Genomic DNA, 27,426 nt, shown 5'->3' on the forward strand with positions numbered 1-27,426 from the left:
TGATGGGAAAAAAACACTTTGGAAAGAATCAATTAAAATTTAACCAAGGACTTCAGGATCGGGACCTGTGTAGAGAGAAATAGGTTTCCAGCGAGAATGTAAATAATTTTATAACAGGTTTTTTTGATTCCATTTTTAATGCTGGTGGTAGAAAAAAGATGTTGCTTCTGCCAAGATCTCTTCTGCTTTGAGCCCTCAGAAGATTTCTCAGGACTCCACCCCAGCAGGTCCATGCTGGGTCATGCTGGATCATGCTGGTCAGATTGATGCCACTGGAAACAATCCTTGTGGATATATCACATTCCTATATCTCATTCTCAATGTTTGGAGGCGCCACAGGTGATGTTATCCAACAGGCATGCATTTGTGCCAAGCTTGGGATTTATTCTTTCTTGTGGAAGAGGCTTGGTGAGGTCTCATTGCTGGGTTCAGGCATGACTTGAATCTTTTGGTTTTTGAGGGCAGCTTCCCTCATCTTGTAATACATGAACTCATTCTGCTGGAACATGCGCAGCTCCATCTCCGTCTGGACACGCATGACCTGAGGGACACAACAGGTTATAAAACCTGTGACACGGGGGATCTCGAAGCAAGTGAATAACACACTGCCTAAAAATGGGGACCGTCCTTCAGGGATGTCCTAGGCCAGGTAATGACTGATGCACCTTACTCTAGGTGTCCCAGCAGCAGGACCAAAGCTGACTGGACACAGTTATCTGGCTCCTTTCTCAGACCTGGTTGCCTGTGTACTGTGAAGATGAAGAAGGCATAAGCCCTTCCTCCTTTGGGAGCCTCACGCTCCCAAACCTGATGCAGGACCTAGAGACAATGCTGTGCAGAGCTACAAAGGAGCGCATTTCCCATCCATCACCGTCCCCATTCCCATCCCCATCACCGGGGTGGGGGTCACCTCCTGTAGGAGGAGGCAGCGGAGGAGGAGGATGCTCAGTCCCTCTTTGACCACATCATAATTGCACCCCTTGCATTCCAGGATTCACCATGAGCAGAGTCATTCCTAGTGCTGCATTATAGCAGAGACTCAGGAGGGATTTAGGAAATCTTTTTACACCTGTCTGTGCGTTTATTCAATCCTTGATTTAGGAGCACAGACATAAGCATGTGCTATATATCCACTATTTTCCTCCTAAAGTAAGTGGGAAAGGAAATACAGAAATGGAGGTGGAGTCTAGCCCTCTGCTATATATAGGGAAACAATCAACAGACAGGTTGGCTTTAGGTGCTAGATACTCATTTTTCTGATGATATAAAATGGCAATAATAAAAGTCATAGCTCTACTATAACAGGGACAAAGATATCAATAAAGGATTTCAGTTGGTATCATGTAATTTTTCTGGCTAATAAAGGAGAATGCTGTAAAGCCAACAGGTCACATCAGGCGAGTTAGATGCTAAAGAAATTACAGATCCCCTGCTACAATTGTAAAGGGTTCATCGTAAGTGAGCACATGTCATTCCCTGGGATCTGCAGCTCTTGACTCTAAGCTAGGACATAGACCTATCAGTCATTTGAGCAAAAAAAATGCACTGCAGCTTGGGCTGGGGAATGGTAACTAAAGAAGAATGAACACTGATAAAGAAAATCAGTTGGTAAATTGGGAACATCAATGATACATAATTTGATATAGTCAAGTCATAATGCCATCCATCCAAGAGCAGCAAAATCAGCCTGGTTGAAGAATGGGAGGCTCTGTTCTTGAGCATAGCACTTTCAGAGAAGATTCTTTGGGGCTCAGTAGCTATTTTTAATGTATGTCCTGGTGCAAGATAAAAGCTATTATTCAGGGATGAAAATTTCCCATAGGAAGGGACATGCATTTCTCAGCAGACTGTAACATCATCTAGAGAAAACCACAGCGCTAGTAAGAAGCAATCAATACTTGATACAACTCTCAGCTCTTACACACGGGTTGTTTCCACCACTTGAACACAATTTTGCACTGACGGACAACAGAGACAACACAGGAGATGACACCTACCTCCAGGTCTTTGGTAATAGGGTGGGAAGGTCCATGGGTTATCAGGAGAATGGCATAGGCTTTACAGATCAAGCCATGTCCGGCTTCAATGAGACCAGCATGCCAGTGAGTCACTCCTGCCCGCATCACAGCCATCCCCAGCTGTGCGTTGTTGGGATGGTATATTTTCCTAGAAAAACATTGAGTAATTTTAGTTCAGGAAAGATCTGGGTTCACAAAAATGTTTGTCAGTGACATGATACATTTGCCAAAGAACAGACTGTTTACTCAACTGAAGGGCCTATTGCATTCAGTGCCACTGAAATGTGCAGCCCTGCTTAGAAAGGGGCAGGTGCAATTTACATGAGGACATGAGTTATACGAGGACATGAGCTGTTGCGAAAGAGGATGAACAACCTGTGAACAGGAAAAGTTGGACATCTGGGTTGGAGCACGCCAAGCTCTGTCATTCCACATTATTTTGGCGCAAAGAAAACCCAGCTCTGACCCTACAGCCCAGATGGCGCTAACTTAACGCTTAATGCAGTGCCTAAACTGAGAATGCAACACACACCAGCTTTCCCTTCAAAGTGGGCAGAGAAATAGGTGGTTCTCGAAACTCCAGAAATGTTCATCTCACCCTCTGGAGATGCGTCCCTGCCTCTAGGAACTGTCAGATCACTCCCCTACAGTCAGTACCTGCGGTCTTAAAGCAAGGAAGGACATTACTGCAGTCCTCAGTCTGGACTGAAAAACTGAGAAACAGGGAGGAGAAGAAATTTCCTCTGTGTCCTTCAATTAGCTCAGTGCCAGGGCTGGGACATGAAGTGGCTTGTCAGGCCTGCAAGACAGGGAGGGGATTCTGTCACCCCTCAAAAAAGAACAAAATATCACAAGTCTTTTGTGGTAGAACTGACCAAAAAGGCAAGTAATGGGTATGATAGGATCTCAGCAGGAGGGTGAATGAGATGACAAAATGGGCTTTTCTCTCTTCTCTATGGTTTCCGTTACTTTATGTTTTCTTGTTATTTAATACTCATCAGTCCTGTAGTAAAACCTCAGTAGTAATAAAATACATCCTTTTTACTGATGTACAGATTTGCCATAGAACTATGTGAACTAAGCCTGAGTTTCTTTATTCTCACTGCGCTTTGACCACAGAACTTGTGTATACTAATTAGCCAAGACAAAAAACCATGTATTACTCAAGAGCAAAGGGATATCTTGAGTGACACCATTTCTCTTGTCTCTGTAACCTCTCCTTCCTGCGGGGTGCAGGGGAGTAGACCACCTCCTGCAGTGACAGCCTCTCCGTCCTGTACCCAGGCTCTTTGTCTTGCTACCAGGGCAGTCCTGAGATGCTTTTGAGACAAAAAGTAAAGGCCAATGAAAGATGTACCCAAACCATTTACCAGTCAAAATTTAGAAAATCAGGATGTTTGGGAACCCTTGTGCATTTAAGAAGGGGTCTCTCTTTGTCTAGTGATACAATCAGGTCCTAATCTGAACACCAGTACCACTGCCCTGATGGGAGCAGACTAAGAAAATTATTCCTATAACGTACTGCCTAACATTGCATAACCACAGAGAGCTGCCCAAAATAGGGCACAGACATACAGGTAGCCGTCCACCATCCTCTTGGCATAGTCAGCTGCTTCCTCAAACATCTGGAGGTAGGAGAGCACCTCGGAGGCAATGCTGAGGATCCTCAGGAGGTAGATATTTGTGTCCCCCAGCACAGGCTCCTGTTTCTTCAGGCACTCGCGGCACAGCTTCACGACCTGCGCCCGGAGGAAGCAAGGAGAGAAAGTCAAGTCAAAGCACCTTTGGCCCCAAAGCTGCCACAGCAAAGCCCTGGGGGGTTGCATGGTCCATACCAGTCTTGGAGACCAAGCCTCTGTGAAGGTTGGGGAAGATAGGATATGGTTTGATTTGTTGAGAAACATCAGCCTAGCAAAATGATTGGTGCTCAAAGCTTTCTCTCCCAAGGTTACATTCAGAAAACTGGTGAGGAAAAAGTGATGTCTACTATTCAGGAGAAGAAAGACCCCAGGTTTTCAGATATCAAGCACCTACAGGACTCTTGCGCCCCAACGCCATCCACCCAACCTCCTACAAGCACTTGATGTCATGAATGCTCTTAACAGAGACATGGAATTGCACTGTCCCATGCCTGTCCGCTCAGCTGGGTCACATCTGCACCTAGCCCTTAACCAATGTCCAGATTTTTGCTCTGGGGGACTTCAGCCTTTTCCCAAAGTAAGGTCAAAGCCCAAGGTTGTTGCCTAACCTGGAGTGTTTTTCTAAAGCTGTTACACTCTGAAGAGAACAATCAAATATTTCCCAGGTCAGCAAAAGAGGGAGAAAGGAAAAAATTGCTTGAGGTCTTTCATCCTTTGGCCATGTGGGCTGTGCTTCAGGTGGGACATAGGTTTCCCACACCACACACCTATCCTCAGTACCCGACAAATAAGCAACAAGTAGGAGGCCAGGAGGAGAAGAGGAGAACAGCACAGGCAAACACAGCCCACAGCTTAATGTGGGAAGTCTCCAGACTGTCCTGTCCCTCTCCTAGAATGACTGTCCTTTTTATGAGTTAACTTGGCAGAGCTGACTCCTTACACTGGCCCTGTAACTCATGTTTTTCACCCAGGAGGCCCCTGGTTCAACACCTGTGTCAACTGGAGGGGCTAGAAGCCACCTGAATCTCCTTGTATCATCACTATGAAAGAAATCAGTCTGGGATGTTGTCTCAGACACAGTTGTGGTTTACAGAGGGCAGAAACCAGTGTCAGCTTTCATAATTTGAGCTGCCAAGAGGGCAGGAAGCACATGGGGATATTCAGATTACAGCAATAAGGGGTTGTTTCATCCTTAAATCATTGACGTAGAGAGGGACAAGACCTGCTTTCCCTGTCAGTGTGTATACAGCAAGGGAGAAAAAGTACCAGGACTCACTTCGTGGTAAAGTCCCTCCATGCGGGCCTTGTTGATCTTCTCCAGCGTGTCCTTGGAGAACTGGACGACCTCCTTCACCGTCTCTGCAGAGGGCTGGGGACAATGTTAGGAAAACCAGTGAAGAAAATGCACTGCCCGACACATGCTGAAATACCCTGGCTGAAGGGATGCTTGTTCCACAGTCTGGGAACCCAAATCAGCTCAGGGGGATGCTTTCCACATCACCCGCTACCTTGCTGCCACTGGCTGTGTATCCCATTGTGCCTCTCAGTGCTGCCCAAGACTGGGCTGAAATGGTCCTGCTACCCAGTTGAGAGGTGAAGCTCCTGCTGACTTCATCAAGAGTGTTGTTCATCAGGATAGTGGCTGTTTTACATCTGGCATGCATAACTGCGTTCCTTGACTCTTCCCCCCAGATCTCTGCTCTGGAAAAGGGACAGAACTGACCGTGCAATGGGAGGTCTCACGAGATGCCAAAGAGGCTGTGAAAGCCACCAGCTGATGTGTATCAGGTGCTCATAGTGCAGCTGCTTGAGAGAAACGAGACTCCTGAATGAGAGATGGGTGGACTAAGGATAAGAAAGATGACTAAATTTTACCCACTCTTAGAAATGCTGTCATCAGGTCCAAACACTATAATACGGTTGACCTCAGATTTAACCGGCATCCAGAGGGTGAAATGTGTTTTCCCACACACCTCAAAGAAGTTTGGATTTCACCATGTGTTTGAAGATAATCCTGATTGATTCTATGGTTCTAAGACACGATGCACATCTAGGCACACCTCGCAAAACACTAACCAGCTCATAATTATCTGCCTTCACTTTTATTTAATGCTGAAATATAACATTATGATATCCAGCACCATCATTCATTCTCTGTTTTTCTGAGCCTCTAATATGCATTTTCAAACTATTCTAGCTATTGTGACCTTCCTTTTTGTAAATAGGAAATCTGAAATCAGCCCACAATCACGTGACTCCAGGAGTTTGCAGAAAGAGCCTGGTCTGGAGACACGCACTAGAGCCAGAGCACAGGCACGTGCTCAGCAGCCAGGAAGGACCTCTGGGTGTAGATCACAAGCAAAGACACAACTTTGCAACGAAGAACACAAAAATTTGGAGTTAGGACCATAGGACTGTCCCGTTGTCTTTTTCCCACATCTGGCCAATCAGATTTTTGAGGAATCAGTGAAATTCAGCTAGTTGGGAAAAGCTCTTTAAAGTCGAGTATGGAAGGAAAACCAGTAGCTTTGCAGAGCCATATACCCCATCTATTTATGGATACATATGTATGTGTAGTGATATATTATTCTATATTACTAGACTAAAGCTATCATAGCTAATCAGATTTTGGCAGCTGTTTGAGCAGCACACAGGGTTTCCTAGTGCGCAGAGCACATTCAAAGTCAATTTTAACATCACGTCGCTATGCTGTCTGAGTAAAGACTCCCAGAATAGACACTTTAAACAGCACTTCCACAGTGGCTTTGTCTAATAAAAATCCTCTCTTGCAATTACTAGACCCTAAGGCTGTTGCCATTACAAACAATGGGAACTTTTCTACTATTTGGAAGGGGTGAAGGACTGGAGGTCAGAGCGGCTGTTGAGGATGTAAGCTGTCAATCTTGCATATATTCATAGCACATTTTCCATGCAGCTGTGAGTGTTGCTGCTCTCAGGCAAGTGAGCCTGAATTCAGAAAATGCGATACAGCCAGCAGTGAGCAGACGTGCTCTGCGGGGTGAGGTCAGTCTGGATACTTATTGTCTGTGGATGGAGTGTATTTTTAATAGTTGAAATCATGCAGCTTGCATAGTTAGAGGCTTTTTCTACACAAGCACTTCCGATTGTGGAGAACATTTACCCAAAAGTGTACGTCTTCCCACTGCGTGCTGCAGAGCACCTCTAATGCTCATGAAAAGGGGATGGTGCACCTCACTGCTGGGTCAAGGCTTGATAGCAGATGTTGAATGAGAGCTGAGATTTTTTTATGCCATTCACTGGACGAGGTGTTTGAAAATACTTCTACAGAAAGTCAGATAAAAATGCTTCTGCATCAGAGGCCTCAGCTCTGGGACAGCTTTACATTAGAAGCGGGGAGTTTCAATAGTCAGGATTAGCTTTAAAATGAAGTTGGATAATTAGTAACAGGATTATATAGCAGGGTCTTTTGCACTAGAGGAGAACTTCACCCATAAAGCAAAGGTCTCCTCTAGTCCCATGTCCTATCTCCCATGTGAGCTCCCTGATATCAGCCTGATACCTTTTCTCTAAACCTTTCTCAAGGAGACTTATACTCTGCAATATCTGACTTTACCTGACTGCCACCTATATGAAAGAATAGACATAGGACTGAGCTTGGCTTTCTGGTAACTGCTGAGCTGGAGGCTGAGGGTTTTGTACTCCTTCCCAGGAAGGTGCAGCTCGCTGTCCTCTCCTGGTGGCAGCCCTAGTCTGAGGTCACAGTTCCTCATCTCACCTTTGCTGTTTGGTCCTGCCCCACATCATCCCCCGAGCTATACTGTCTGATTGATTACATGACTGCTAAATAGTGCAGATAATACATTAAATTGCCCTTCCTTGCTTTGCTTTGCCTTCCTTTATAGAAACTCCCTAAGCTAACACTGCCACAGAGGACAAAAATATGAGCAATTATATCCTTGGGTAGAGGAACCAAAAAGAAACTCAGAGCTACCAGCATGCTCATATACTGAAGCTGCTGGCCAAGCATCACATCCCACTGTCGACAGAAAGACACAGACTTACACCTTCCACTGGATGACTTGTGAGACATCAAAAAACCCCACAGATTACTTAAAAATGAACAGTTAAACATGTTAATTCTTCACAGTCAATCTGCTCGCAGCACCCATGCACAGATGTCAAGCGATTGGTACAAACTCCCTGTGACAGACAAGTCAGGGACTGGAAGTTTAGGATTCCCACCTTCCTGGAGCCAGTGCGATGGAACACACTTTACAGAGCCTCAGCAGTGCTGGTTAGTCCTGTCACCAGGAACTACCTGCAACACATTTTCCTTTCTGCTGTTCAAAACTTCGATTCCCTTTCAGTTCCTCAAAAAAATCCGCAATCTAAATGCCAGAATTTTTCTCATCTCTAGACCTACTTTTCCCAAATTTTAGCATTCTGCCTGTTGATGGACTTTTAGGTTAAAGTTAAAGGCAACATCTGTGGGCTTTTTAAAATTAAAAACTGCACTTACGTTGCATCATTAGGGATTAAACTGGCCTTGCATGGTGGGCTTGAATTGGTGTTGTGAAATGTTCAGTTCTGTTCTCATTTTTTACATTGGCACTAGGCAGGCTTCTGCCAAAATCTGACTCTGTTCCTATCAAGAGTGTGCCTGGGCTGAGGAACCACAGTCACAGAGACACACAGATGTCTTGGTGGAGGAGATGCAGCCACTTCTGGGTTCAGACACAGCAGGACAAACCATACCTTGCTTTCCCCCGCCTTCGCTGCCAGCATCAGGTCGTCCTTGATCTGTTTCTTGCAGTGCTCGCAGGTGCAGTCGAAGTAATACTGCTTCTTCAGCTGCTTCCGCCGCTCCTCGCTCACGTTGAGGAAATCCACGTAGGAAACAGTCAGCTCAGCCCCTGGAGAAATCTTGCTCAGTGCCCGCAGTTCGATCCTGAGCACAAAGGAGACAAGATGTGGACTTAGAGATGCAGCAGAAGCGAAGGTGAAGCCATAGAGCCATCAGGGACAAATCCTGTGACTTGCCCCCACGTTGCAGAGGTGAGCCCCTGCCCTAAGGTACTTCAGGAAGGTAATGCAGAGCTGGGCAGCAGTCTGGTTAACTGAATACAGAGTAAAAAAAGGGTCACACCAGTTTTTCCTTCCTCTCTGCAAGTCCGTGGCAGGGATGCATAAGGGTCCGAGCTATACACAGATTATGGCTTGATTACTTTATTCGGATGGGGTCTGAACTTAGACATAAGCTTTTATTATGTTGCAGGAGATCTCGCCAGAAGAAAACCCTGAGATTAGAAATATCCAACAAGCTTTGCAAAATGCTGAGTTTGGACTTTGGGTCTTTCTTTAAGTACTGCTTTGCATGTTCCCCACACATTCCTGGCTAGACTCCCAGATCCCAAGCTGTGCTGCTTTCAGTATCGTTTTCACTCCAAAAAGTTAAGACAAATTCCCTCTTGGTTCTGGGTAAGAGATGCCCTCATCCCATTCATGCATCTCTACATAAAGGCTTAGCAACAATTCTCTGGGAATAGCCTATTTTTTAATAGCTCATTTGATCTGACGCCTAGTGCTAATATAAACCACAATTCAATCGCCAGTCTCTGTTACCAAACCAAAATCCACAGCAAGCCCTTGATGACAGGCTTTTGGAAAGCCAGACCTTTGCACCTGCCTCCCTCTCATGTCTTTCCCTGCAAAAGGTCTTAATGTGGACACTCAAAACTATTCCCTTGCTGTTTCACTCTACACACTTAATCTCCCAGTCACTCTGGGCCATCTCTCAGTTGCAGGGACTGGACAGGCACAACTGGTTGAAGAATTTGACCAGAGTGGGAAAAAGCTCCATCAAATACCAATTGCAAGGTGGTTCTTCTATATTCATCTATTCCCCCATCTACTAGTGACTCTACCCACGGTTAGAAATAATTGACTGCACTTGACCTTAGGCTGACCTTAGGCTCTCCACTCAGATCAGTCAGTTGGTTAAACACATTTCTGCAGGTAGGCATACTTACTGGTTATCAAATGAGCATTCCCATGGTCTGAGCTCCCACCCTATCGTCACGCTACTGTGTGGCGCGTCAGTTCCTGGACTCCCTCACCGTGGGCAGCGTGCCTTGATCGTCCTCCTGCCGAGCTGAACAGCACGTCTGATGTACACACCTGCTGCAAGGTGGACCTGGGGGGGATCTGCTGGCTCCCACTTGAACACGAGTGGCTTTAGATGGGACCCAGTGAAGGTCTCACCAAAGGCACAGGTGGCATAGGACCCAAAGGTCTCACCAGGTGCATTAAAAATAAGTCTTTTGCAGAGGACATGACTTTTTCTGTGTGATCATATTTCTGCAAAGGGATTGTAATTCCCTTGTAATTCCTGTCACAAACTGCCAGCACTAAAGACGTAGCTCTGAGCCTTTGAACTGTGCTAAAGCTGCTGTGAAAACTACTCTCTGAGGCTGGTCTTGACCTCCTCTGGGTGTTAGATCATATCAACAGCATATTTCATACAAAATTTTTCACTAAACATGCCATCATAACGAAGGGCAGCTATTAGTTATGTCGCAACCACGGGAAAATGCCAGCCAGAGAAAGGTGCAACCTGCTACTCCGGGAGAAAGTGCACGAAAAAGAGCAATTCCCATCAGAAAGGTTTACAGATATAAACATTCATGTTCACACTTAACGGGATCCTCGTTAAAGTGAGTCATGCAACCAGAGAAGCAAAATCAAGCCTCTGACTTTTATGATGCCCCTGATAGCCTAAACACCGTAGGTATATTTTAAGCAGCCATCCCTTGTATGGAGGGGATTTATAGCATTTGGGATAAGCCTGGAAACACATGGCATATTTTAAATGCTATAGTTAAAGAGACACTCTCAGCCGAGAGCACCCCACTGAGCTTGTCCCATGCTCTTTCCCCAGTGTCTGCCCCAAGCACCAAGGACCTTGAAAGATGCAGGCACAGCAAATGCCTGATAGTTCAAAACTCAAAATTGCCCCAAAATAGCAACTCTAATCAGAATCTAATCATTTGGCCCTTTTTATGGTCCTATCTATAATGCACCAAGTAAGCGTCAATGGTGAAGAAGAGCACTTCAAAAGTATTTCCTGTCTTATTTGAGGAAATTGAGTGTTTGCTAGAAATTAGAGTTTAAAGACAACAGTGTCCCTTTAACAGGACCAACTATAATACACCAAGTGCAGTGAGCTAAGCATTTTTTTTTATATATATATATTTTTGTGATTTATTTAGTTTGGACCAGGTAACAGTGGCATCATTAAAAGGTAAAACATTAATCATGTATTACAATAAAAAAGGATGAAACCTACATTTCACAGTGTTGCTACTGTAGTTAACACATTCAACGGACACTGTTTGTTGCAGAAAAACGTGGACTATTTAGTATGTCAGTAATGCAATCATTTCTCATCTCCTAATACGCAAGGTTTTATTTTGGGCTGCACAAGATTAGCAAGACCTTGTTCTGACTTTCATGCTCTTGCTGTAGTCAGGGGAGGAGAAATGAGAAGTGGAGAGGGGAAATACTGACAGGGAGGAAGCCAAGGGAGAGGGTGGGAAGGCAGAGAGGGAATTTGCTGTGGGGGAGACAGTCACAGTATTACCATCACCACTATCATTTTAATTTACTATAAAATGCAGAGTTAGGTAAAGTTTGGGTTTAGTGGGGCTTTACACGGGGAAGAAGTTCAGAAAACAGGGAAAGTGAAATTTTCTACAAACAGAGGGAGCCCCTTGGGCTGTTTGCAGCTTTTCCATTAACGGGGCATGAGGGGTACAGGGCAAGGAGGGAGGATGATGCTTTCAAGACCGACCCACCTCATCTGTGTGTGGAACATTGACCTTACAGCCTCATGACTGAAAGACAAAACAAACATCTACAGTTTACACAGGTACAAGTACAACAACAACAAAAATGGGTACATGGTGTAGGGCATCGGGTCATCATCCTGACGGGAGACAAGGGGGCTGCCTGTGCCTGGCTCAGGCCCTCAGTTTCACTGCATGAGAGCTTTGCTTTTGCTATGCAGCTGCCATAACTGAACTTCCCATCACTGGGCCATGGAGAACTGCCCTGGCACTGTGATTTTAGGAGTGGTCTTGACCAGGGGGTGTGCAAAACCCGCTTCTGACCTCTGGCAAGTACAAGAGGGCTAGTTCTGTGTGTGATTCTCCTGCACAGAAATGTCTCATCAGCCATCATGCTCTCTACCACACAGCTTGAAATGGAAATTAGACTGGGATATCAGCAACAAGGACTATGCTCTGTGTGATGAGTTTAGTGGGTCCTCATGTCTGGTATCGTGCCTTGAGCACTGATAGAGAGCTCAGTGTTCACAGCAGGGGCTTATCATCAGGTTTCCACAGAAAGACAAGAAACCTTCATAATTTACCTGGCCAATAAGCAGATGGTCAAGTTTAAAGTCAGTAACAGGATATATGTGGGAGCTTCGAGAAGCTGCCAGGAAAACAAAATACCATTCCTCTACTTACCACCCAGAAACTCAGACTTCAGGGTTGCTATCACTGCTAGTTACCTCCTCCACTTCCCAGGCTGGCTGGAGAGGCTCTCCATCATCCCACTATGGATCTGATCCAGGGCAATTAACTATCAGAGCACAGACTCCAAACTGACTGGATCAGACATTATTTCCCACCAAGGTAATCATACTAATGCAGTTTTGTTTTCTCTTTGCTCGTTTACCAGCTGCTTGATAAACGCTAGTATAGTTTTATCAGGTAAAACCAGCCGTGATAACTGGAGTGCACAAGCAATGTGTTAATTAAAGAAGAGAGGCTGGGGGGTTAACTTAAGAGGACTAAAATTTGGTGAACATGGCAATTTGTAAAATATGAGTGGAAAAATTGGATGAAATACTGTGGCTGTGCAGTTTTTGGCAAGCAGCTTCCCACAGATGATGTCTTGCACACGATGCAACTTGCTGGATCAGCAGCAGTTTATACCTGTTATGGCCTGGAGGCTGGGAAGGGCAGAGCACCCTCCCGCAGGCTGCCTGGAGCACTGAGAGCAGCAGCCTCCACTCCCAGCTCTGTTGAAATGTTCTTGTATTTCCCACTTAATCTTTTTCCATCTCACATGTCTCGCAGAAGTTTTCTTACAGGACTTGGGTGAGAATGGGGAATGCTCAGCAGCTTGGGGCATCCGGCACTCTCAAGTGACTGGGCTTGCAGGTAACAGTCACAATTGTCATTAAGATCTCATTGCTAAAGAGTTAATCAGTGATTAACAGAGATGATAGACTCTCACAAAGATGAGGGTTCTGTTATGAATTGTTATAAACACATGAGCAGATAGTGATACACCGCTGATTGCAAGCTTTGGTTATGAGAAACTCCTGGACTGTGGACTTGGTATAATCTTTAATGAATAATATTTAATAAATTATTAACCATAATTGTTCCTTAACTATCCATAAATAAAGTCTCAATATTGGGGGTGATCTAGTAGGCAGCTATTTAGTACTTTAAATACCTATTTTCAGTCTGGTTTCAAAACTCACAGAAACCAGGGAAAAATTCTTTGCTGATTCACTGGATCTCGGGTCAAACCTTGTGTATTTGTTTAGTGCATCAGACAATAACTTTTAAAGTAACAATAATGAGAGAGAAAACAGTTCCTCTTTAGAAAGAAAATCCTGGGGTTTTGGTTGTTTTTTTTTTTTTTTTTCTGAGCTAGAGAAGGAAACAAGAATGATTAGATTTTCTGGGGCAGGGATCTGACACTGTGGGGTTAGCAGAGTCTGCTGAGGTGCGCCTTAGGATGCATCCCCGCTGCACCTGAGGAAAGAAATCCACTCACTTGCCGTTGTTGAAGATGACAGTACAGTTGGGCCAGCAGTCATGGTTGGCCTGGCAGAGATTGGGGAAGATTCCCACACCAACAGCCTGCAGTCCTCGTTGGTCACTGAGGGTAAAGCCGTTGCAGTTGATCTAGTCCCAAAACATAGGCAAGAAGAAAAGGAGAAAAATCTGAATTCAGCTACATTCAGGATTTCTCAATTCCTGCTGATGCTTTAGAAGAGGTGTATCTCCAGCATCCCATCTCCAAACTTTAAGGAGGAAGGAGTGCCTACAAGATCATGGCAGAAGGTAGTTGTAGAAACAACATCTTTAGTTGGGATAAAACATCAGAAGAGAAGCAATGCAGGACTTATGCAGCTGGACCAACTCAGAGCAGAGCTGAGTAAATGCTTCAGAGTATTTGCTGTTAATATCCATTTTGGATGTCTAAGATAGATTTGGTTTGACCATGCATTTGTTTCCTTATATTCACTTCATGCAAATAATTCGGAAAAAGGTCACAGGAAAATGAATTTGAGGCAATCCAAGCAGAGCATTGGCAAAAAGCAAAGTTCACACTTATTAAAACAGGTATCAGTTAGAAATTAACCTTGAGAGCTACATTCAACCTGGTCATGTTTGCTGGGTGGCCCATAGAGATTATAAAAACCAATTACTGCTGTTTGTTATGAGCCCCAGACAATTTTCAGAATTACTACTTTTGGGTGACATATAGGCCAAGAATAATTTATTATACTTTTCTATACGGTACATTATTATCACATATGAACAGAATAGTTTTCAACTGTAAACGTAAACAAAGGAAGTATTTGCAAAGAGAAAATGCGATAGGATATACCAAATGAAATAACTAACTCGGCTGCTTATTATTTTACTCTGTTAATAGTTTTATTTCCTTTCTTAACTGATTCTGTACTTTATCCGCACTTCTTTGTTTCTGCATGGACAAGTTATGTCAGTCACTAGCACATAGTTCTCCCTGCACCCAGTGGACTGAATTTTGTTTGCAGGGTGGGTACCAAAGGATGCTGTGTCCCCTCCCTGTGCTAGGGCTGGCAAAGCCAACTCCTCCGCCACACCAGCCATGGGCAGAGGTGCGAGCAGAGCGTGTGTCTCAGCTCAGCTCACCCTGGCCCCTTGGGCAGTGCTGCTAGCTGAGGGGATAGTGCAGCCCAGGATACACCGACTTGTGCCGGGGCTGAGGGCAGAGCAGCTCAGCCTGAACTGGCTTCTGACAATTTCTCTCTCTGCTACACTGAGAATAGAAATTCATAACAAGTTAGTAATGGATATTATTAAATCTATTTAGTATATTTTACCTATTTTATTATATATACATATATTTATAATGCACATGTAAAAATCCAATGTACATAATATGTAATGGACATTAATGTATATATTAAACCAGATCCGCTCTATTCAAATATATTCTAAGTATATTTACTAAAACTATATTTAAATAGATTTTCTCAGCTCTCCCAGGTGCAGAGAGATGCCCAGTGGGACTTGTGATGACAATGCAGCACCTATGGTTGAGTGAGCCACTTGCCTACATGTTTAGACAGATAAAATGTCTCAGACCTTGCCCTTGCCATGCCTCAGTTTCCTAGTGTCAGTGCAGAAGTGGTGAAGATGGGGAATGGGCAGTATTCAAACTGCCTGCAGCTAATGTCAGTCTTGGCTATCCCAACTGCTATGGCTTCTTAAAGGCAAGAGAGGGATGAACTTGGGCGTCCACAACACAGGCTGGTTGGAGATGTTCTCCAGGAAGGGCATTAAAATCAGCCCCCCGTTTGCAACCCCACCCCTCCAACATACCACTCCGAATATGTGGGAGATGAATTGCATGCCAAACTGCTGGCTCTGGGGTGGCCAAAACTCGAGGAAGCTCTCCATGTCGGCACGGAGCTCCTTCTTCTCTTCCTCGCTAAAGCTGTCCACGTGGTTCTGCAGGTCATCGATGGAGACCAGGCAGCCCTCTGCCAGCCCGCTGCCTTCCCTTTCTATCTTCCACATGATGCGGGCAGCCAGCCTGGACAGGACAGGAGAGAGCCCCAGGCATTAGCACCACTGCCACTCAGTGCAAGGAGAGGGACCGAAGGACCACTGAATTTAATTTCATGGGTGGGAAATTGTGTGCAGACAGACAGACTGAAACAGGCTCAGCATTGGATGGCAGATGGCTGGTCACCATCCAGGGGCTTTTGAAGGAAATGGAGATATAGGGTTTTGCCCCGGCATCTATACTCTCATCTGCAGAAGTGCTACAGAGCACCAGGTCCCCAGCCTTCCATGATGGCTCTCACTTCCTTGAGGATTCCTCTCATTTTCTTATGATAGAGCCAAGATGTGAACACAAATCAATGTATCCTGCGGACAAACTGGGGGACAGCCCATCTCCTCTTGCACTTTTCTACCTACTCCCCACTTTCCCACACCTCCTAAACCACTCCGGGCAGGTTTGCCTCACCATGTTCAGCTGCAGTAGAGTTTTTGGGGCCTAGCACCAAAAGAAATGCAGAGGCACAACCCCCTCACCCCATAGATGCTCCTCCAGGTCCCCATCCCCTCAGCTCAGGGATGCTCCTGGCCTTCCCCAAACCATCTCCCCCATGTACCCCGCTCAGATCAGGCCACCCGGCTCTTCCTCAGCACCCTCCAGAGGGATGCCCTGTCCTCTCCCACTGCCCCAGGCTGCTGGCTCAGCCCCTGGGGCCAGCTCTCACCTGATGTTTTCGGTGGGTGCCTTGCCGTGCTTCTTGATGGCAGAGCACTCATTTTTGTGGTTCAGCCAAGCCGCCCTCTGGCAGGTCCGGTCGCAGTAGTAGGCAAACTTGCACTGGCCGCAGCGGTGGAGCCTCTCCTGCCGTTTGAAGCACGTGTGACAGATGACGTGCGTCAGGCTGGAAAGACAGAAGGACCTGTTGGCTGGTACCTCAGTGAAGGGCCAGCTCCACCCAGTGAGGGTCCTGCCAGCTTTGCATCCCTGGCCTCCCCACAGCAACTAAAGGTGGACGCTTCAAGATTGTTTGGGAGGATTAAGCAGCATCCCACCCAGCTTAATCCTTGAGTGCTTGCCCAGTGCTGTTGCTTTGCTGTTTGACTACATCAAAAAGACAAATATTTTGTTTAAAGGAGGACAGCAATAAAGCATTCCCCAGCTCTCAGCCCTCTGTCTGCAGCTCATCTGCTCTTCCTCAGCACCGCCGCCGTTAATAGGATTTTCAGTTTGTTTTAATAACAAAAAGTCTGGCCCATGCTGAAGCACCAGCCACCCATTTGCTGAGCAGAAAGCAGACGCCTAATGAGTCTGTGGCTCAGACGAGCACAAAGAAGAATGTGAAGACAAAGAGCCAGCCTCAGAGCTTCACCTGTTTGCAAAGCCTCTGAATTTGGTTGAAGAGAACCCTCCCCACCCCAACCACTATTCCTGGGTCCCATATGGACCAGGTCACAAAATGGAGCAGTGGCCATCACCATGCCCAAGAGACTTAGGAGAACATTGCACGAGAGGCAAGCATGGCTCTGAGCAGTCCTAACTGCTCTCCTGAGCTTAGGCACAGGCACACTGTGGGGATAAAAATACGCATCGGAAATGCTCTGCTAGTGAGCAGACCAGAGGTGTATCACAATGATGAAGACTGATAGATCGAAGTGGTTGCATAGGGAAATCCTGGGTGCGTGCTGCTTGAAACCAAGATATGTTTCCATGGATTAAAACTTCTTTTTGTCACCAGGCCAAAGGTGTAGCTGTACTGGAGGTGCTGCACTTCACAATTGTGGCATTGTGTTAGAAGCCAACAGAACAGCCTCCTCCAAGGTAGATCTCACCATAGAGTGTTTTATGTTTTCTAATCCTTCCTTTGGTTGTGGCACATGTCTCCTGGCTGTCCACCATCAGGAGACAGCAGCACAGAGACCCAGGTTGGGTGGGTTTGGGGTTCTCCTGGTCCAGATGACTCCAGATAGATGCTCAGCATGGACTAGTAAAGATCTGAGGGACCAGGCCAGGCATGGCTGCTCAGTAGATCCCCAGACATGACTGCCAAGGGACAAGTGGATTTTCAGCTGCTCAGGGATGGACAAGAAACACCAAACAGCTGAAGACAAAGGAAAGATGAACTCTCAAGAGCTCACAGGAGCACTGGCTGGGGTAGGACATGGGGTGGGCTGGTTGCAATGCCAAGTACTTGCACTTATTACCACTGTAGGGTTTTATTAATAAATCCTGGGGATCTTTCTTCTTCACAAGGCTGGTACGTTGCTGAGCTGAGAATGTCAACAATTTAGTGCTGGTCAGTGGCGCGGAATATGCTGCCAATGGGGGTGTTGTTAAACATCCAAATAATGAGCACAGTGCCTGGTGTGCAGATGTGCTCAGGGAGTGAAGTCCTCCCCATTTAGTTCATCATCAGCTTTAGCACTGTACTCTTCAGGCCACTTAAAGTTTTCCTGCAGATTTCTCCTCCAAAACCAAAAGCCTGACTTGTCTTTCTCTGGTGCCAGCAGCAGTAAGTTCTGTTCACTGGCTATTCCTGCTCCTGGCTCTGCAGTTTAACTGACGTTACTGTGAGGCATGGTCACAGGATAACTGAGAAACACCTTTCAAAAGGAGCAGGTTTCTTCTTTGGGGGGTTCAAAACAGGATTTCCAAGAAGAGTCCTACAATTGTATGTATGTAACTATAACCAAGGGCTGGGCAGGGGAATATATTAGAGGATACTGATGAAGAAATCTAACCTGATATCCTCCCTCTGAGAGTGTCCGGGGTCCCAGACCAAGAGGAAACCTCCCCTATGTGCCTGTTTCACATGTCCAGCTGCTTGCTCCTTCGATGGGAAGGAGAGGGAGACACTTTGGTCTCCTGCCCAGACAACTTTGGGACTTTCCCCTTGATGCTAAAGAAGGATTTTCCCTGCCTTATTTGGTGTCCCCAGCTGCCTGATTCTCCAGGCAACTGCCCACTTTATCTTTGCCTCCAGCCAGGCAGAGGTTCTCCTCATTGCAAAACACTCACCAACCACAGAGGCTTCATTAACAAGGGAATATTATCATCACACACAGCCTATATGGGAGAAACTGAGGCACAAGGAAATAAAAAAATTACTGATGATCACATGAGGAGGATGTGCCACAGGCAGGAATCAGACCCACAGCCCCAGACTCCCCAGCCCCATAACTGTCCTGTCTCTCCACTACACAGATATATATATATATATAAACATAAATATGCACATTTATATCAACCACAGTACATTTAAAATGCACTTTCATTCCTCTGGCAGTATTGTGTGAGCTGCTGACACAATCCACCCTGTGCCTCGGCTCTTGCAGGATTAAGAGGGCCACTGATTTAAAGCAGAGGGCCATTGATTTAAAGCAGAGGACCATTGATTTAAAGCAGGACAACCTGCAGTAGACAAAACTGTGTGTGAAAATGAGGTTTGGAAAATGACAGTGAGCAGTGCTGGAGGGAGTCTGACGCAAGGTAAGCACCCGGGATGGGGCAGGGGGGAGCATGTGTCCGGGAAGGGGGATGCAGCCAGCTCCATTAAGTCAAATGAATGAGCTGGGAGCTGGTGAGAAATGCGAGGCTGTACTCTGTCAGCTGTCAAGTCAGGGGGGTAGAGAGGTGCAAGAGAGATTACACTCCTTGTAAGGCAAAGGAGAGCCAAAGAGCTGATAAAACCCGCATGGGTACATCGTGCTGGGAAGCACAGGGAGGTATCTCATGCAGGGAATGGGGCTTCCTCCTGCTGCCTGTGCTTTGAGAGCAGTCAGAAAAACGCAGTTCAAGAAGTTTGCCTGTAAAGAGGAGTGACAGGTTAGAGAGGAATATGGTGCAGCAAAACCCAAGTCCTCAAATAGAGGCTTGTCTCCCCCCAGTTCTCCCTCTGAGAACAGAAAAATACTGAAATGCTGGCTTTACATTTTGCTGCTTATTGCATAAGGTGTTCAGTTTCCAAAGCAAACCCAGCTGGTGGAACATACTGCCAGCCCCAGAAATCCCTCATTTTTAGAAGATGCATAAACGCACAAAAAGAAGTTATACGAGATTTCCCAAGGAGGTGAAGGAACACTTTATGTGGTATTGAAACTGCAGACACAATTACTCACAGGTAATCAAACTGGTCGGTATAAGAAATACCACGTCTCACAAAATCCTTGTGGGATCCTTCCTGCTCAGAGAGGGTTTAAAAGAAAATTGGATTTATTGATAAGTGTGCATTACCAGGACTGTAGAGGCTTAGGCTCAACTCTTGGTGCAGAAAAAAATCAGGAGACACAGGTATTTGAGATCTATTGCCTTAATCTTCAACAAATGTTGCTTCAGCACCGCCTGACCCTGGAAGCACCTAAATCCCCCAGGTGCCTCCAGGCCGCCATGCAAACCCCTTGCTGTCCCAGGGGCACTCAGAGCCAGGCACCCCGAACGGGGATGGTAAAGTGGGGCTCTCCCTTGGCCCCAGGACTGGATCTTATGGCAGGCTCTGATATCCTCTGTCCTGATGTAGATAACACCAAGGACACCAAAGGCCTGCAGCAATCCACAGTGTCCCCTGACATCCCCTCTGCAATGGTTAAGGTCCCCCAAGGACGGGAGCATCCTGAGGTTAAACCCAAGTCTCTCAGCCTGTGGAAATCCCTGATCTATAAAGCTTTCTCTGTCTGGCCTATAAAGTGTTTATCACAACCCAAAATGGCTCCAGGTGGCCCAGATGGAGCTTCCTCTCCCTGTAGAGAGAGCAGCCCATGCCCATGTCATCAGGATGCTTCCTGGCCAGGCAACCTGAAGGTTTCTGGGGAGACATCTGGCACCTGCCCAGTAGCCCTGAAGGTCTGAACCCTTACAGACTCAGAGATCTGCTCCCCTTGCTTTAACATGGGGACAATACAACTGCTTTCTATGTACACCATGGCCTCTGGGGTGATCTCCAGCCATTCATTCACTGACATCTTCCACACATAGTGAGAATTTCTTTTTTTTTACCCTGCCCAAAAGCAAGATCTTCATTAGCACAGTGATTTCTCCAGCCTGTCCAAGCCTTGCCAGGTCAGGGATTTAGGACTGACTTGGAGGGCAGGTGCCACTGACTGACTCATTAAATTACTTTCTTGGGAGTCTCAGGTTTCCTTGGCCTCTCATCCAAGCATCAACTGAGCTGAACTCTCAGTGGCTCATGAGCTCTGATGTTACATAGATGAGACACACAACTACTACTAATCCTGGACGTGGCTACAGTCACAAAAGCAATGACTCAATGTGCCAGCCAACAAATGCAAGAGGTGACAGAGCACTATCAACTAAACCATGGCTCCTGCAAGCACGGCTCTCAGTGAAAGCAGAAGAAGCAAATAGCTCTTGTGACTGCTTGGATTGGATTCAGACAGATTAAGATCTGTTGGACCTGCCAGGACAAAGGGCTAAGCACTGCCATAGAAAATATATTAACCTCATCTCTGAGACATGCATAACCCAAACATTGGCCAACCATTTGCCACCCAGCACCCCAGCATCTCATTCACGAATCTGGGAAAACAAGGTCCAGGTAGATGACGTCAGTTGCTCTTCCCTTATCCACCAACGCTGTAACCCATTGTAGAAGGCCACCAAATTTGTCAGGCACAATTTGCCCTTAGTGAAGCCATGTTGGCTGCAACCAATCACCTCCCTCCCTATTTTCCATGTGCCTTAGCATACTTTCCAGGAGGATCTGCTCTATGATCTTACTGGGCATAGAGGTGAGACTGACTGGCCTGTAGGTTGACAGAGATACATTAGGCATCTCCATGCCCATAGGAAATGCAAACTCTTTCAGGCTGGAGAGCCAACTGACAGGCCAGAGGAGAAGGTCACATACTGTACATTGAGCCCAGGCACAGTGGGAATGCCATCGTCCTGAAGGTGACTGTGAGGAAAGGGGTCCTGGGTTCTTCAAAGAGAAAGCAAAGAAGGAGGGAGGGATTAAAACCTAGCACATAAGCAGAGCACTAGAGCAAGCTTCAGTAAGAGGTAATGCCAACGGGGAATGCACAGGGGCTTGCAAATCAAAAAATTACCCCAACAAAGGCAAATTCCTTGAGAAGGTATATTTACAACCTTGTGCATCTATTTTAGGGCAAACTGGGCCTAACAGTGGTGTTTTATGAGTGCTATTTCAGCTGAGAATGGCAAGGTTGATTCAAACACAGATCAGAGAGTGTGTCTGCACTTTATCCAAACAGCAAAATACCAGAGATCATGCTGAGATCTGCACTCCCTTCCAATCAGTATTCACTGTCTCCCTAACCAGCCTGCTCTAGTTCAAGTCGATGTAATGGGCTTGATGCAAGAGTCAGTGCCAGGTAACCACTGTGTCAAGTAAAAGGTTACAGAATCATAAAATCATACAATGGTTTGGGTTGGAAGGGACCTTTAAAGGTCATCTAGTCCAACCCCCCTGCAATGAGCAGGGTTAGCCCTGTGAGTCATACCCTGGCCTTACAATCTAAGAAACTATGAATGGTGGCTGATGTCTATAGGAACCTTCTCTAGCTTCACTTTTGAGTTTTACGTACTTCTGGACTAAAAGTCTTTGGCACTGGGTAAGAAACGGCTGCTCAAATGACCATCATTGTGTTGAAGAGTACAAGCCTTCACCAGTTTTAATGACTTCAGAGACCTTTAGGGACCTTTGGGATCCCTGTGACCTTCGGGGGCTTCCAGGGTGGGATGCAGTCTGCGGATTTAGACACCTAGATGTCGTCATCTGTATCCTCAGTGTCCAAGTAGAGATTCCATTCAGTGGGTCCAGGAACCCATCCAGCTCAAAGGTAGGTATCTGAGTTTGGTGCACATTATAGCGCTCCATTGATTATAACGAGCACTTAGGGCTGGATTCACTTGTCTGGACATAGGGGCCTTGTGTTATTTTAGGTTCTGCAGGGACACCCATCTGGCCTGAGAGAAGGCCTGATTCACATAAATCCTGGTTTGTACCTGTCAACCCTCAAAAGATTTCTCAGACACCCTGAGGCATCTCAAATGACACTAAACACCTATGACGACTCAATCCTGCCCTTAGCTCTATGCACACACTTATAAAAGATCTTAGTTTTGGGTGTCTTAATTTGCAAGCAGAATCCCAAAGCATATTGCTGGACAAGCCATCACACCACTCTGTAGGTTGGTCCGGTTAAATGGATGGGTCCTATTTGCTCAAAGTATTATGGCTGGTTATAGAGTTTTGTCAAAGAAAACACTTCTCCTTTTCCTAGCAAAATAAATTTCTCAACAGCTCCTCAAACTCAGCCTCCTACTGAAAGACAGACATTCATACACTGCAGGTGGTTGACAAGTCTCAGGTCAAAATTGCTTCTGCAATTTCTCACATCAGTGTATCGGGCTTTTGCATGATTTAAGCCCAAAGGGTCCCCACACTTTCTGCTGTGAGTACCTAACACCAGGTGCCAAAATTAGCTGTTCAGGCTCCCTAGATCCCTGTGCAGTCAAGGCAAAGAGGCTTGTTCTGCCAATAGTCTCTCTGAGTACAAAACGTAGGTTTCTGCTCCGCAACAGTCCTGTGGAGGGCCTTCTCACTTAGACACCTCAAGTTATAGCAGGAAATGCAAATTTTTCATTTCATAATTATGTCCTTCACCAGGTCAAAGGATGATCAGCTTTTATGGGGCTTCCCCATTTCTGAATAGTAAGACTTCCCACCTCATTCCTGTTTTGTGCTCAGGCACAAACACAAGCTGCTTTCCATCCTGCATTACGGCCACACCAAGAAAACTGCGTTGTGTCTCTGAAGAGCTGCTCTGAAAAAGAAATCTGAAATGGACACCCATACAGAAGCTGGCCTCAACAGCAAAATCAGGGGCAGGATTTCAGGGGCTCAGCACCTGCACTGGGACCAGACATCCCAAAGAACTAAGCTCCTCAAAGGGCTGCAAAGTACAGACCAACTTTTCCAAGTACTCTGCACTCGTGCTTCCATGGTGGCCTTTATACACAGAGAAAGCAGAGAGCTCTGTGAAGAATCTGATCACCTAATTGGTAGGACGCAAGCTGAAAAATTAAACCTACCAATCACCAACATTGGAATCCCCTTTCCATATTACTCAAATATACAATGCTTTCAGCAAGAGATGAAGATGCTCAGTGGAATCAGGATGATGGACTCTGGACTTTGGGTTTCCCAATGCAGGGCAAAATCCTTTTTAATAGTTTAGACTCAACACCAGTTTTAGGACCTATAAATGCTTGTTAGTGGGCATGGAAAAACATATGCCTCTTTATTGGACTCTTTATCCATGCAGATGCAACAGTGGTTCTTTCAGGGCAAAACAACCCTGAGCAGAGCTACAGGCTTGGGGAGGAGTGGCTGGAGAGCTGCCAGTCAGAGAGGGACCTGGGGGGGTGATTGACAGCCGGCTGAACAGGAGCCAGCAGTGTGCCCAGGGGGCCAAGAAGGTCAATGGCATCCTGGCTTGTGTCAGCACTGGCGTGGCCAGCAGGGACAGGGAAGGGATCTGACCCTTGTACTTGGCACTGGGGAGGCCGCCCCTCGATTCCTGTGTTCAGTTTTGGGCCCCTCACCCCAAAAAGGCCATTGAATGACTCGAGCGTGGCCAGAGAAGGGCAATGGAGCTGGGGCAGGGTCTGGAGCACAGGTCTGCTGGGGAGCGGCTGGGGGAACTGGGGGGGTTTAGTCTGGAGAAGAGGAGGCTGAGGGGAGACCTCATCCCCCTCTACAGCTCCCTGAAAGGAGGGTGCAGAGAGGGGGGATGAGTCTCTTTAACAAAGTAATAAGCAATAGGACAAGATGAAATAGCCTCAAGTTGTGCCAGGGAAGGTTTAGACTGGATATTAAGAAGCATTTCTTTCCAGAAGGGGTTGTTGGGCATTGGAACTGGGAGGTGGTGGAGTCCCCATCCCTGGAGGGGTTTAAGAGTCGGGTTGACCCAGCGCTGAGGGATCTGGTGTAGTTGGGAACTGTTAATGTTGAGTTGATGGTTGGACTGGATGATCTTCAAGGTATTTTCTAACTTAGACAATTCTGTGATTCTGTGAAAACATCCACCATGGCCTAGTATGGATTTATTCTTGCAGGTCTTTCAAGGATCCAGGCTACCCTTCCTTGACAGCAATCAGTTCAATGGGGGCTATATGCAATTTAATACCGTCAGATAGCAGTAGAAGGTACATTCAAAACCAAAGCCCTGTGTGTGTGTCAGAAACATCAGAGCAGTTTTCACAAGAAAAATGCATGTTTCCATTATATCTCAGGCCCAGGATATTCCCTGCCGAGCACTAATCAGCAAGCATTCAGTTGGCACTGCCTGCTTCGGAGAGTTTGGGAATGCATTTCACCACTGACGTATATGAAGTGCTTTGGGATGAGACGTGCCATGGGAGGGTAAGAGTCCGTTACTGCACAGCAGCACGAAGAAGAAACAGAGAGATAAGAATGACTGAAGCCATCCCCATCCTCTGCAGTCTTAGAGAAGGGATGTGTTTACCTTACCCCCTTGATGCTCAGTGCCTAGATCTGTCCACTGGGAGCTAAAAAAACACAGCCTGGGGAGGGAGTGAAGCACATCTCCCCCCACCCAAGGTTTTCTGCTGGAACCTAAACCTAAGACACAGTCTGCAGTATAAAAGCCGATGTGGTGATAGGTTCTCCCCTTATCTCACATTACACAAGTGACATTTGAAAATGCAGTGAAGTTGTAGCTCTTCAACACGGGTGGCTCTACTCTATGCATAATGCTCGCAACATTTCACACAGAAGAAAAAAATTCTCAACCAGCAATGAAAAGGCAAAATTATTTCAATAGTTTAAAAGATTATTAGTATTTTTAATAAGGCATCTGGGAGAAATAATTGTCCATAGACACTTCCAGAGCAAACACATTATCGCAGCAAGATTCCAGCTAGTGACACAAGTGAAACTGAAGTACAAGAGCTAAAAGGGCACATCAAGGAGAGATGGTTTTGTCACTAACTACTGTAACTGAACTCAAGGTTAAGAATTCAAGAACTTAACATTTTAAAATTTAAAAAAGGACATTTTAATGTGAGCTTTTGCAATGACATATTATAATAAAAACTAAAAAGTGTCACAGCTGCTATTGTAAAGATTCATAAACATGTTCACCCACTGACAGTATAAGGGCAAGGGAAAAGTGAACGAAAGACACAAAAAACCCCTTATTTCCTGCTCTGTCCATTTAATCCCCAATTCTCTGCTATTGTCAGATCACACAGTAGCATGAATCAGCTTCAGCTACAAGATGACCAGGATTAAAACAGCAGCATGAGCTCTGTTTGTGCCCCAGACTTTGTTAGCAGAGCTGATTCAGTCAGGAAAAGCTCAGCTAGGCAGAATCGCTCACTCCATTCAGTGTGCAGGATATTCACTAAAGTCACTGGCAGTTTGGGGCAAAAAATTCAGTCTTGGGGACTCACCATGATGCCCTTGAAGAATGTTCACAAATTTCCTAAGCCCAAATGAAACCCTCAGCCAACATCTAGTTCCTTGGTTTAGAAGTTTGGACCAAATTCTGTTCTCAGTGCATTATATCGCTTAACAAATTCCATTCGTGTTTGAGGTTTTATTCTAGATTTATCCCATGGGAGATTAACATAGAATTTGGTTCTTTGTGCCTTTTAGCTTTCAGGGTATTTAAGTGAATCTTCCACTGATCTGAAGGGCAGAACTGGGCACCTACCAGCCACACTGGCAGCACAGGCTGATTGAATGTTGTTCATCCTTGAAACAAGCAGCAGAAAGGAAAAATGTATTTGCACCAGAATTCAGTTAGTGGCTACATCATTGTGAATAAAAATTTAAAACCAGTCTCATGCAAGAGCAAAACCAGAAACTTGTTTCCATTTAACTCAGCTGGCTATAAATATATAAAATCACTTTAACAGAAACAATATCACTACCAGATGCCCACTACCTTCTAGTTTGAAGGCAATGGGCCATGAAGCTGCATGTACAGCTGGGAGGTGGTACACATGAACAGAGCACAATATAACCCACTTTTATCACACATTATACACCGGAGGCTTCAGCAAAGTCAGACTGAGATTGCTGTACCTGAATCACACTAACCCCTGGCAGTTCACTAGAGCATAACATGGGACTGGTTTTGTGAGGCACTTGAATACCCACAACTTTCACCACATTTGGTAAAAGCTGATGGCACCGAACACCCTGCAAGATCACATCCTGGAAACAGACTGCACCATATTAAAAGTAAAAAAGCTGATCTGAGCCCTGGGAAGCACATTCACTGTAAGCTGTGAATGTGCCATTACAGAAGTGCTTCTGACTTCTGACTTCCCATCTGACATTGTCCAGATGCCTTCAAACTTTTACCCACCCGGATAAATGAAATTCAGCATCAAGATTACTTTTGGTCTGTGTTTTACAAGTGCTTTTCTCTTACCTATCAAAAACCACGGCTGCATAGGCTGGCTCTGCAAAGATGACATCCCCAGGCAAGAATTCCTTCTGGGCTTTCAAGCCCCTGCCTTTGCCTTCAGATGTGAACACTTCGACTGACTCCATTCCCCCTTTGGTCATCCCAGGGACCCCAAGGCTTGGGAGGTGTGTTTCTCAGAGCAAGCCAAATCTCCCGTCACTCCTGTCAACTTCAACTTGCCGCAAGACCACGCTTATAAAAGGGCTGGCCTCCCCCCACCCCCGGCCACACCGTTTCCCATAGGAGGGCGAGGGGGTGGGAGCAGGAGAGGCAGGAGGCAGAGATCCTCTGTGCAATATCACCGACCTATGCAGGGAAGGCACAGAGCTGGGACTGCTGTTTCATTAAGAAACCCCTCTCCAAAAACCACGTTTGGAATTGTTTCTCCCAGCCACAAGCAGTTGTATATGTTACGACTCAGAGTAATTTATACTCTACCATTGGAGG

The 27,426-nt window shown here is 46.0% G+C and overlaps 1 protein-coding gene across 2 annotated transcripts; it reads right to left on the reverse strand.

The window, feature by feature from the left end:
- SMYD1 (SET and MYND domain containing 1) lies at window positions 1-27,169 on the reverse strand. 2 transcript variants are annotated; one of them, XM_074904304.1, is made up of 10 exons: window positions 26,944-27,168; window positions 16,227-16,403; window positions 15,319-15,532; window positions 13,496-13,626; window positions 11,494-11,532; window positions 8,396-8,588; window positions 4,935-5,027; window positions 3,594-3,757; window positions 1,998-2,166; window positions 1-541 (listed from the first exon to the last, which is right to left on the reverse strand). In XM_074904304.1, the coding sequence occupies exons 1-10, from the start codon at window positions 27,078-27,080 to the stop codon at window positions 383-385; spliced, it is 1,476 nt and encodes a 491-aa protein (XP_074760405.1). In that variant the 5' UTR covers window positions 27,081-27,168; the 3' UTR covers window positions 1-382. The 2 variants fall into 2 exon arrangements, with proteins under 2 accessions (XP_074760405.1, XP_074760406.1); XM_074904305.1 differs by lacking the exon at window positions 11,494-11,532 and having other exon boundaries at window positions 26,944-27,169.
- Between the last annotated feature and the right edge of the window lie 257 nt (window positions 27,170-27,426).

The sequence above is a fragment of the Athene noctua genome, chromosome 4 (genome assembly GCF_965140245.1).
Source record: "Athene noctua chromosome 4, bAthNoc1.hap1.1, whole genome shotgun sequence".
NCBI lineage: Eukaryota > Metazoa > Chordata > Aves > Strigiformes > Strigidae > Athene > Athene noctua.

What these genes read in the sequence shown, in the direction of transcription:
- SMYD1 (XM_074904304.1), bottom strand. Translation starts at nt 27,080, where the DNA reads ATGACCAAAGGGGGAATGGAGTCAGTCGAAGTGTTCACATCTGAAGGC. An exon ending in CGAAGGCGGGGGAAAGCAAG is followed by an intron (nt 5,028 to 8,395) that starts GTATGGTTTGTC and finishes CATTGTCCCCAG; the next exon opens with CCCTCTGCAGAGACGGTGAA. An exon ending in TGGAGGGACTTTACCACGAA is followed by an intron (nt 3,758 to 4,934) that starts GTGAGTCCTGGT and finishes CTCCGGGCGCAG; the next exon opens with GTCGTGAAGCTGTGCCGCGA.